Genomic DNA, 12,652 nt, shown 5'->3' with positions numbered 1-12,652 from the left:
TGATTTTAAGCTTTCTTTCTTAACTTACCATGCAAAGTAGGCGGGGGCAGGGGAGTACTTATTTCCTTTGCTTTCCTTATTTTATTAAATAACAAGAGTTAAGTAAAAGTTTGTCTTTGATAAGAAAAATGAAAATTAATATACAGGATCCTCTATGGCCATGTTTCTGCATCTATAATGATCTAAGTAATATAGCCTTTACTGGATAATCATAGAGATTCCTTGCATAGTTAATTAAATTATCTGCATTGTTTTTTTTGGTTGTGAAAACTCTACATTATTTCAATATTAGAGTGCTTACATTTGGGCTCAGTGTCCTTGAATGAATTAGTTAAGAAAGATCTAGATTTGGAAGGGATCCCGAGATTCAGATTCACAAATAGGTCTCGTGGTCTGTACCCTACTGGGAAGGTCTCTGTAGTCACCTAAGATGGTGGTTTGCCAGCCTCCCTTTTCAATGCCTCTCCGATCTTCTCCAAGCCCAGAGAAACTGCCAAATGAGAATGTGCTGCGGGTGGGTGATACATCGAGGTGGTCCTCATGCAGCAGGAATGGGACACCCATTCGTCTAGGTCTCCTCTTCCCCGTGTGGTGGAAGGGAATGGAGCCTTTCCTCTCTCGGTCTTCTTTGCGACTTTTGAACTGCAGTGAGGAGAGATAAAGGCAGACACAAGGCAAGAGAGCTGTAAGAGTAAACACAGGAAATGTTTGAGGAAAAGGACTCCAAGGTTGTTATTGAGTGCCATCCAATAGACAGGGGTAAATGTCACAAGGGTCTTAATAGAGTGAGGAAACCAACCAAAATTCAATACATTCTGGAAGTCTTTCCACTGAATGAGTTTGAGCACTGGTTCTCAAAAAGAAGACCCTGAGCCATGAGCAGCAGCATCCTTTTGGGACCTGCTAGAAGCTCAAACTTGCAGCTTCACTCCCAGACATATCTAACATTTAAAATCAAGAAGGAAAAAGCCCAGTGATATGTGTTATTAATGGAGATACATTCACTATTTAGTAACAAGTTGAGTTGATAAGGAAATACTTATGTTTACATTCTTCATTGACATAATTAATTTTGAAAAAGAGAAAACAAAGTTGTTACATATAAATGAGCACACATGATCTCCTGGTTGATTGACTCCACATAATGATGAAAGAGAGATGGAGTGGCCAGTCCAGAAGAATGTGCTTGTTTTAGATAGAAGTTTTGTCTTTTAGGTTGTGGTTAAACTTTAGCAAACTGCCTAACACTTCTGGGTTAACTCCTGTTCTGAAAAATTTAAAGAATAGAGTCTCAGTGGATTAGATAAAAACTACCTGTATAAAGTATTTGATTAATGAAACGGAGACATAGGAATGAAAATTACCACCACCACATTTCCATTCCCACTATACACACTGCATCATGGGATTCTTCATGATAACTGTGGGGAACACTGAGAATAGGACGCATAAACACATACCCATGATTACATACATATATACACACATATGTACACAATTACATGCACAGATATATACACATACGCACATATACACACATATATACATATACAAACACACACACATACACACATACACATGATTACATACATGCACATGTACACACATAAGGACACATACACATGCATACACACACATTTACATATGATTACATACCCATATACACACACACATGTTTACATACATACACACATAATTACATACACAGACACACAGACACACACATGCATTTGGTTGCCGAGTCATGCTGTGAATCACTATGAAGGCTGATATTTCCTCCCTGCACCCTGCACCCTACACCCTGTGTCAGATCAAGAGACAGTATGTTCCTCTGCCTTTCTAAATCCTTGAGATATCAAAATGCATACTCACCTTCTTAAAAATGTTCATGCCCAGGTCTGAAGACAGATCTGGGACTGCAGATCTTCGGAGATTGGTCAATGAGACTTTGGAAAAAGCCTCAGGGCTCAGAGATTTTTCTTCTTCATTACATTTCATGGTGAGATCCTTAACAAACAATAAACAACATGACTAGGGACTCAGACCATCCCAGTACTTATTTTACTGAGGTATTATCTTTTCAGTGGAGCTATCCCTGTTGCTTTGAGAGCTATAAAATTTTTAACTGGCATGATTGAACTTCTAGAATCCAGATTCTGCTTTGAAAGACATATTTCATATTAATTTTAACTTCTGTTTGCAAATTTTAACACTGAGGTCATGCCCTGGATCCAAAAATACTAAGTAATAGGGAATATATCCATATACATTTTATATAATTTAAACATTTTATATGATATATTTTTGATCATTTTCCCCTCACCCAGATCTTCTTGAGCTGAAAGATTTTCTAGTTAGTAGCTCACTAAAGGAGGTGCTCATTGTGGCAGGACATCTACTACTAAAGCAGTGCTTATCTTTAGAATGTGCAGGAAAACATTCTCAGAATCAACCAACTCAAGTTTAACCACAATCAAATGGCTGAATGTCCTACAAGCGAATCACTCCTCTGTATTTTTATATTGTGGAGCTGATGAGAAAAATGGGAAGAACATGTGTTTGACTGACATGTGGGCATCATTCGTCAGAATGCAATCTTCATAGGAAGGTCTCCAGATCAGGATGTATTCACATTACTTCTCTCAATAGCCATTATAAATTGTAAGCCTGTATGTCAAAAAGTATAATTCCCAATAGAAGCTTCAAGACTCTTAAGATTTCGAGTTATGCAAAAAAGTTGAATCACATTGTGTAAAGTGCTAACACCCTGTATTTTATGATATTAGTAATTATAGGTTGCATATCAGAACCCTATTCTAACTGGTTCCCTGATTTTCCAGGACATACAATTTTCAATGTTCAGGATAAACAAGGCTTATATTAAACTAGCACTCACAAAATGTACACTTCTGTCAATAGTGAAGAGAGACCTGAAGATCTCCCAAAGGTTCTCGCCATGCAACAGAAGGGAAGGATAATTGTAGGAGAGGAAGGGAAAGATAATTGCAGGAGAGCTAGTCACCAGCCAAGTTTTAGGCAGGGAAACCTTAAGAGCTTGAAGCTAGGAGAGAAACAGAAAATGCTGACATTCATAGTCCAAGCGACAATGGACAAGGTCTGTCTTACTTGGGTCTTATGGGTGTTCACCAGTGAGGGAGCTGCTGCCACCATTGAGCTACTTCTGGGCCTGGGCAGGAGAGGAATATCTGGATCTGGGGCCTTTTCTGGTTTCTCTTCCAGCATGTGTCGCAGCCTTTGTAGATAGTACATCAGGGACCACTGAGTGCCTTCCTCAGACCAGTGGGGCTGGAGAAGGCATCGGAGAACGGCAACATCGAAGTAGGTGGCGTAGCGTGACCTCTGGCACGGTGGTATCACAAGAGAGGCCCTGCTCCCAGTGACAGAGAAAATATGATTACACTCACAGCAGGCCTTCCAAGGGCAACACAATCCAGCCTAAGGCTCTACATTACACTTCTTTGTTCACTCACTTGTCCCTTGCATGGCTCACTCTACAGACCATCTACCTGGTCTAGTCCTTCCCGCTATGGTTTAGCATTTCTTGAAAGTAGACACATTGAGAGTTTTGAAGGATGGGTAAGAAATTAACAATTTAAAAGTAAAGGTGGCTCAGGAAGACAAACTGTTATTTTAAGTTAAAGGGAAGCACAGCCACAAAGGTATTGATTAAAAAAAAATCGTGAGTTGGGTGTGAACACCCTATGTTGGTGGAGCTGTTGATGAGTAATTTGGGAAGTGGACAACGATGATAAGCAGAGACAAAGACACTGATGAGATTCAAGTCATGATGTTTCCTGACCTATAATGTTTGACGAAAATAAAATCAGGAATAATGTTTTTCTTATTTACTGTATGGAGCTATTTGTGTTCAATGGTGAAAGTATTAAGTAAAAGAATGAAAGAAACAGAAATATTCTAAACAAAGTCTTATTATTATGAAAATGAATCTCTGAGAAATCTTGTTATATAACTGTGTATATAGTAACTTAAAAATTCTCAAAGTTCTGAAATGCTATTCTTTCATTTAAATGCATGATATCTTCATTAACTAATGATCAGTTTACTAAAGAATAGTTGTAAGCAATTACTTAGATTGATACATTATGTTAGATATCTTAGGAGCATTAGGCATAACGTTTTTGTCCTTCAAAATTAATATTTGAAACCCCAATGTGCTAGTCAATTAGAGGTGGGACTAAATATTTGACAAGTCTTCACTTTCAGCTATAGCACCCTCTAGGGAAAGGCTTTCTGAGTGCCTTCTTGCTGTCTTCCTATCACATGGGAAGATCAGAAGGCAGCAGTCTGAATGCAAATGCAACCATCCTGATGCCATGATCTTGGACATGCAGTCTCCAGGATTGTCAGCCATACATGTCTCCTGTTTAGAAACCACTCTGGCTATGTTACAGCAGCCCAAATTAGGACAGGCATAGGTGCAAAAGTCTTTCATACGGAACATACAGCACAGTAAGAATGATGGAAAGTAAATGACCAAATAAAGTCAGGTTTCTGGGAGCTGAAGTCACCTTGGATCTAAACTGGGAGCTTGATCTTCAAGCACCATTTCCTTCTGAGTTAAATGATGCAGAAAGGAAGTTTTGACAACCTACTCCACACAAAGAAATAACTTCTTGAGAAGAAATGCAGTCACTGAAAGTGAAGGGTAAGTTTCCTGAACTTCCAAGGCACATCTTTTGGGGATTTTAGTGTTTATTCATTGTCTGCCTGCTTGTTTGAGATGGCTGTCCCTATGAAGCATAGTTTGGTCTAAATCTCTTGATTCTCCTAACATTGCTTCCCAAGTGCTCTCTGATTATCAGCATGTCCTGGATTGAAGATCCATAACTTACCAGTGGTTTAAAATTAACAATGTGAGACATAGTGTTAGCCAACTAACATGGAGTAGAGATTTGAGTGTTTGGTGGAACATCTGTTCTACTTCATTGTTTCCTCAAGAATCACAACACACACACACACACACACACACACACACAATTGAACATTGTGGAAATATGTTTAAACAGTATAAGCTCAGATCATATCTGGTACCCTGCTTATTATTTTCATAGCCCTTTCTACTACTCCCTTATCAAAGTGCATGTCACACTATTGTTCTTGCTATTGTTACCAATGTCCTCTACTATACTGAGTGGCAACTGTTATGTTCATGAAAGTTTTGAATGTCATTGCTGTCTTAAATAAGACTCGCTTCTTTTTTTTCAAATTTTATTGTACTTTACTTGTGTGTGTGTTTACATGTGCATGCGTGTGTGTGCATGAATGTGGGTGCTTGTAGTACTGTGGGTATGGAGATGAGAAGACAACTTGTGGCCATCAGTTCTTTCCTATGAGGTGGATTAGAGAGATATACTTAGGTTGTCAGTCAAGTATGAATGTGTACTTAACTCCTAAACCATCTCACCAGCCCTTAGTGGTGTTCTATAGTTGAATATTCTGAGTAGTTTAACTAGAAAGTAGGAAACTCAATACAAAAAGTCAAGCACTTTGGATGCCACACATTAAATTACTAACTTGGATGGAAATCATATTAAATACTCTTTCTATAATACCCTGAATTTTTACATAGACTGGATCAGGGAACTACAATAATCTGATCATCAGTGACAGGCCAATTTTACATCCATCACAGAGTCTTCTAGATTCTTCTTTTTACTAATCCTCATCAGGTTTACCAGTAGACACCATTCAAGTGCTAGTGACCCACACATCTCACCAAGAGAATCACAATCACATCCTTCAAATCTTCTTGTTTCTTCTGTTCTCCATACCTCGGAACATTCTTTCTTAGAATGAAATTGAAAATCCATACAGTGCTGAGCAAAGCTTGTCTAATAAGCATTGGAATTCATTTTCTGTATGTCTCATTTTTCTCCTTTGCCTCTTCTTCCTCCTTGTTACAGTTGTTTTATTTTTGAGAAAACTTCCTATGTAGCTCAGGCTGCCTCCCAACTCACTAAGTAGCTCAGTCTGGATTTGAACTCATGATCTTCTTGCTTCAGACTCTTGAGTGCTGAGATAACAGGTATGTTATCCAATGCTGTTTATTCCAGTCTTATTTTCGATTTGCATGCACAGATGTACCAGCTATTAGTGTACTGAATTTCAACTAAAATTTATTTTATTTATTTATTTATTTATTTATTTAATGGTAAAGAACCTCTTTCATGCTCTTTTCAAATTATCACTGGGTTCTTTATTGCATTATGAACCATGACTGATTATACTCTCAGCACCAGCTTGAGGGAAAGCAGTAACTTTGACTTTCATTTCTGCACATTTTCTAAGAAACTTACTTTCATTACTCTCCCCTTCTCTTCCTAAATCCCACTTCTCTTCCTTAAAGAATCAAGATCGAACTTATTTCTCTAAGCCTATCATTTACACCTAAGTTAACAATAATTCTTTCCCATGTTAGATCTACAGAGAAAAGAAAACTAGGAGGCTGGCTGGCTACCAGCTGTGTAATTTTAGGTCCCCAAGCCTTCATGACAGTCATCTAATTTATACGAGTCAGTGAAAGCTATTATTTTCTTGAGTAATCTTCTGTGATGAAGGCAGATATCAGCAGGTCAGAAGAATTACTCCCCCCTTTGAGTAGCTATAGTTAGTTATCATAAACTGTCTCCTTTGACAACATACCTTAGAGTTCTCAAAATTTATACTTTTTAGATTAGGTAATCTCCTAAATTTTCCAAATTCCTGGGACATTGTCCCTATGAGGTTCCAATGGACCACTGAAGTCCCCAAGGAGCACATGAAAGAGGGAAGATGTTAAGAAAACAGTCACCAGGGTGTCCCCTAAAATTTCCTAAACTAAAATTTCTGAGGGTCAGGCCCAAGAAGTTTTGTCTTAAATAGTATCCTCCAGTATTCCTAAAATCGTTTAATAAATTTGGATTTGTATAACAGTTGTCCTAGATAAACATTTAAAGGATGATTTCTCCTCTTCTAGGCCAACAGTCAAAACAGCTACTAAATGGAAACACCATGATTGGGATTCTATATTGACATGTCATGTCCCAGGACACCTGATGACTAAATTTATGTCTTTCTCTACACACTAAGTTTAATCAACTGAAACTAGTGATGTGTGATGATTTCTTCTTCTCCTTCTTCTGTCTCCTCCTCCTCCTCCTCCTCCTCCTCCTCTTCTTCCTCTTCTTCTTCTTTTTCTTCTTTTCTTCCTCTTTTTCTTCCTCCTCCTCCGCCTTCTCCTCTTCCTCTCCTTCTTCTTCTTCCTCCTTTTCTTCTCTTCTTCCTCTTCTTTTTTCATCCTTTATTCCTTTTTTTCTTCTTCTAACAGAGCTTGCCAGTTCATTGATTAGATGATGGGCTGCAGAACAGCAAGACTCCATAGATATAAATAAGTTTGTGACCAGGGACTAAAAATATGTCCCTAATTAGGGTAATCACAGATTCACGTTTCAGCTGTTTGATATGGAGTAACCTCTATTTGAAACTGAAGGAGGGTAAGGGCAACTGGGGTTGATCTGAGGAACAGGTATGGCCTCTTTGAGACTGGCTGTTTCATGCTCCCAAGTTTGCCCTACCCCTACCTCAAGAGATTGCTCCTGGTACAAAAATGTTCAACAGGGAGAAAAGAGATTATCCAAGGGAGGAAATCATGCAGGACCAACCAAGAAGCCCGGATATGATAGGTACTCAGGAACCCATAAGAAAAAAATCAAACCTAGTGACCCTGGGTCAACCCCTACATCTATGACCCCCCCCCCATCGTCTTAATAGGAGATGCTTACAAGTTCTAATAAGGCTTGCCTTTTCTTTCCCTCTCTGTGGCTCCATATTCAATGTGTATCTTCCTTTCACTGCATCAGCTACCTCAAGGATCTATCTGTAACTGTTACTTTCTGTCTGGTACCCTGGGAATCTCTACATCCAGACTTCCTGGTTGGAACTTTTGTGCCTCCTCCTCAGGTCTGTAACTGTTACTTTCATGCCAAGACTCTGATCTCAGCTGTCACATATTCTCAGTGGCTCCTAACCCTCCAGATCTCACCTCGATTTCTTGTCTGAGCTAGTTTTCTTTCCCAGAAGTACAATTAGTTTTCCATCCCATGGAAGTAATTCACTGGTACCCAAAAATGACCAAACCTCAATGATTCACTAAATATAACAACAACAACAACAACAACAAACAACAAATAGTTGTTGGCAAATAGTTAGAACCTCATGTACCTTTAGGTTTTTTTTCAGTTACTATATTATGTAACTTGAAGTGTGAGCTCTACTGGTTGGAATAGTCATTAAAAAGTAAAAATGCTAAAGTATTTTATCTAGAACAGCATTGTAATATGTAATTTCCTGGCCAGTGGAAGTTAAAAGCCATTTTAACTAAATTAAACCTTGAGAGAGTAGGAAAAAAATGAAAATTTCATGGCCAAATATGAATATAATTTTACTTGTAAATGAAATACATGACTAAATGAAGAGAGTCTCACAGAGAAACTTATGACATTTACTTACCTAATGGGCACATGGTGGAGTACTTATTTCTCAATATTTTGAGTATTAATGTAGAATTATAATATAATTTAATAAATATAATTTAATAAATATATTTAAGTATTTCTACAGTTATGTGTACACAATAGAGAATTATGATGAGAAAAGCCTTTTGCAAAGGTAAGACTGTTTTAATCTATTCCCAGACTAAGTACAGTTTTAGAAAACCAGGTTATCATTAATGAGCACTGAAAGATTCAGCAGAACAACTGAATGTGAGTGATTATTCTGGAAATAACAGTTAGTGCCAGCAGAGAAATGTGGGAATCAGTCTTGACCCTCTGAAGTAGTTAATGAAGTGTGAATTATGTCTATGCATATGGTAATTAAAGATGTAATCTTACATTAATTTTAAAAATTAGCTACTTGTTCACTGATTGGAGTGTGCAGCAAAGAGTAATGCCGAGTTCAGTCAAGGTCAGAGCAAAAGCCACAGCAAACTGGATTGGCTTGATGTAGGTAGACAGCTTTCGTTGCTAGGATATTTGCATGACTTTATTATTAAGGCTCTTTCTTCAAGTCCAATAAACACAAAAACTCCTCCAATGGAGATACATTAACACAAGCATTTGCTAAGAGGTCTAACTTGTGCATAATTTCCATGGTAACCAGCCACTGTCTCTAGGCAGAAAGAAGACAACTCATTTTTTTCAAAGTCCTACTGATTCATGTCTAACTCACATAATGTGGACGTTTTGTGCTATGGGAGTGTGTGTGTGTTTACATTAAGAAATACATGTAGATAGACAGATTACACACAAGTGGGCAGGTAGATGATAGAGAGATGGCTCAAGTATAATAATGTCAGAAAACATCCTTTCACAAATAAGAATAATTTTAGTTAGCTTCGTTTTTATACATAATCAGATTAGAATCAATGCAGTTTGGTTTGAAGAGAAAATAACTTCATTTTCTGCTTATAATCTCTAATGGTCAAGAAGACTATGCAAGATGTATAATATGAATTTTGCAACCTCAAGATTTTGCTTGCATACTGGTTTTTATGTCTTATTAAAAAGTATCTGGCATCAGACTATACTTTAAATAAATAAGAGACTAATTCTTAAATTAAATCAAATTAAACACTTTAAAATAAAAAACAAAACTTGTGGAAGAGGCATATTTAACAACTGATGAAAAATTAATAATAAAATGTGTAGTGTATAAGATGATAATAACATTATCAATACTGTTTGTTGTAGCTGGCCTATAAGATAGTTCCAAATGTTCTCTGCTTCCTGGTATTTACACCATAGTGTGGGATAATCCCATACACTACCATGGTACACAATAGAAGGGACAGTCTGTGACTTTCAAAGTGTACTAAATAAGAACACTGAAGATCTATATTGGTGTTTTCTCTCTATTGCATAATTTGTTTGGAGAGAAGCTAGTCTGTGTGTCATGTGTGGTCTTAAAAAGACACCTCAAAGCTGAGGAACCGAGGCTAACCAAACAGACTTTGGTACAAGATAAAACCTGAAACTCAGACAATGGTTGTAAAACCCTGAAATAGGAATAATCCTTAAAAAGATATGAGGAACTCAATTGTGTTTTAGTATAAATTTTCTACAAAGTTTGCGAATAAAATTTCTGAACTTTGAGGAACCTGCTGGCAGGCTTCACCGGAAGTAAAAAGCTGCTGCCGGAACTGGGGGATGAAGATTTTTGCTATGTCTAAGCAGGACTAAGTTTGCATTGGTGTGGAAGTTACACGAATGTGCCCAGCAAACTAGGTGACCTAATGAAAGAGATGTCTAAAAGACACCTTCTGATTTCTTTTTGCTGATTATAGTAAACTGAAAGAAAAGAGAAAGAAATTTAAAAAGAATTATTAAAGATTTATAATATGAGACATGATAATATAGGAATTTTCCAGATTTTACAGAGAACAGATGATGCTGAAATAAAGCAATAGCTGAATGTACAAATAAAATCCAGGAAACTGTTGGATAAACAGAGCCTACATCAAGCCAAGGGTGAAGCTATAGTCACTTGTTAGGACTTCAAAATAATCTAAGTCATATTTCAGAATACTATTGAATCTGACAAAGGCCCTCTACAAATCTTGACAGTGTGTTACGAATATATATATGTATATATTTATTTATAATATACAAGTATATTATATACATTTATTTATATGTATATTTGCATATGCACATATACATATATAAGTCTATTATCCTCATACTGTTATCTATTATATAGTATGATATATGATATCCACTATTTAATTTTACATTATCTATTATACAATCTCATAATTTATTATTCTCATATGACATTATCAGTATATAATTATTTTTTATGTATGTATATATAATGACTTATAAGAAAATTAGATGATTATTCTTTCACAGAAGCCTAAGACAGAGATGGGATATTCAAATGTGAATTATGTCTATCCCACTGGATCCCAATAAGATTCACACTGCACCTACAAAAACTTAAAAGGCATATCACCAACAACACTTTTGGAGACATTCAAAACTGAAAGTAGGCTTTCAAGCCCCATTCCTCAAATGTTAGTTGCAGAAAATCAGCTGTGAACATGTGCTTCCTTTCTTGCAAAGAGAAAATTGATTTTGAGGATAGAACCAGCTCATAAGGAGAAGCCAGTTGCTACAGCCAGGAGTGGGCTGCCTTTTATCAGAAAGTCTCCCACATTTGTAGCTCAGCATCAGAACTGCTACAAGCCAAGTGAGTCCCACCTTGTCCCTTTCAGTAGCCATGTACACAGCAGGTGTGTCTTGTGCCTATTTTACCACACATGGATATAAATCATTTGTCTTTTTAGTTCATGGGCAGTTGGAAGCAGTATGGTTCCAAACATACACATGCAGTGAATAAAAAAGACCATGCATACAACACTAAACACAGTTGCAGAAATCTAAGTAGGAAAATAGTAAGGGTTTGAATTAAATAACAATGAGAAAGGACAAGGGGGCATTAAGAAGATCGGATGTATGTGACTTGGATTGGGGTGAACCTCAGGTATTTTGGCTAGTTGTTCTAAAGAACTAGAGAATCAATCTAGACCTTAACTGAGATGCACCTCTAGAACTTTTAAGTAAGATATCTGGGTCCATAGTTGGGCCACCTACTAAAAAAGAAAGCAATGAATGAATGCGTATGTACTAAGTCTATGAACATAAAGACTCCAATGATTTTTACATGGCCTTTTGTTTTCAATAAGTCTGAGAAAGAATCAAAAAATAAATATACCTATATAATCTGGCTTAGGGCCATGTATAGATAAATCAACAAACTATTAAATGAGAAAGCAAGTAAGATACTAGAAGGAGATACCTGTGAATCATTTTTCCCGATAAGACATTTGTATGTAGAATATGTTTAAAAATCCTTAAACGTGAACATTTAGACACTTCCATTAAAATGTGGGAATAGTTTGAATAGCTCTTCAATAAAAGAGAACCTCTCAATAGCTCATAAGCATATGAAAGCATCCTTAGCATCCTTAGTCATTAGGGGAAAGGAAAAGAAAGCCATAGTAGGAACCCAGTAGGATGACTATAATAAAAACAGAAAAAACAATAAAAAATGTTCCTGGTGATACAAGGCTTATATATTGCTGGGAGAATGTAAACTAGTGCCACCATTTTGGAAAAACATTAGTTCTTTTCAAATTTGGGCATAAATTTGCTTCATAACTCAGTAATTCTACTCATGGCTGTCCACCAATGGAATGGGACCTATGTTCATAGATGATTTAAGCAAAGGGTCACAGCAATGCTATTCACAATATACAAAACATGGCAACAAACTATTCACCTAATGATGAGTAAACAAATGTTGATATATCTGTACAAGCTAAGGATATTCAGCAATAAAGGGGACTAAACCATTGATAAGTACAATATTGCAAATAAAAATTCCTCGAAAACCTTACACTAAAGCAAAGAAGGCAGATATGAGGTACCAGCTGACCCGTCACATTTGTACACAGGGCCACGAGATGCAAACCAAAGCAGAAAGTATAACAGAGACTTTCTGACGTCTGTGTGGGAGTGGAGTTAACCACATGTGTAAATAATGGAAATGTTCTAAAATGGATTTTGGT

The 12,652-nt window shown here is 36.9% G+C and overlaps 1 protein-coding gene across 4 annotated transcripts in view; it reads right to left on the bottom strand.

The window, feature by feature from the left end:
- Positions 1-12,652, bottom strand: part of Unc80 (unc-80 homolog, NALCN channel complex subunit) — a 188,098-nt gene that overhangs the window by 155,392 nt on the left and 20,054 nt on the right. For all 4 annotated transcript variants that reach the window (XM_028765643.1, XM_028765645.1, XM_028765644.1 and 1 more), the window contains exons 8-10: positions 3,127-3,388; positions 1,873-2,007; positions 426-642 (exon numbers count right to left, since the gene is read on the bottom strand). In XM_028765643.1, coding sequence (XP_028621476.1) covers positions 426-642; positions 1,873-2,007; positions 3,127-3,388 — 614 coding nt within the window. The remainder of the gene's footprint in view (positions 1-425; positions 643-1,872; positions 2,008-3,126; positions 3,389-12,652) is intronic.

This window comes from Grammomys surdaster, unplaced genomic scaffold, assembly GCF_004785775.1.
Source record: "Grammomys surdaster isolate TR1022 unplaced genomic scaffold, NIH_TR_1.0 165, whole genome shotgun sequence".
Lineage (NCBI taxonomy): Eukaryota > Metazoa > Chordata > Mammalia > Rodentia > Muridae > Grammomys > Grammomys surdaster.
Note: the sequence above shows the minus strand (reverse complement) of the source record. Positions and strands in the feature narration are given on the sequence as shown.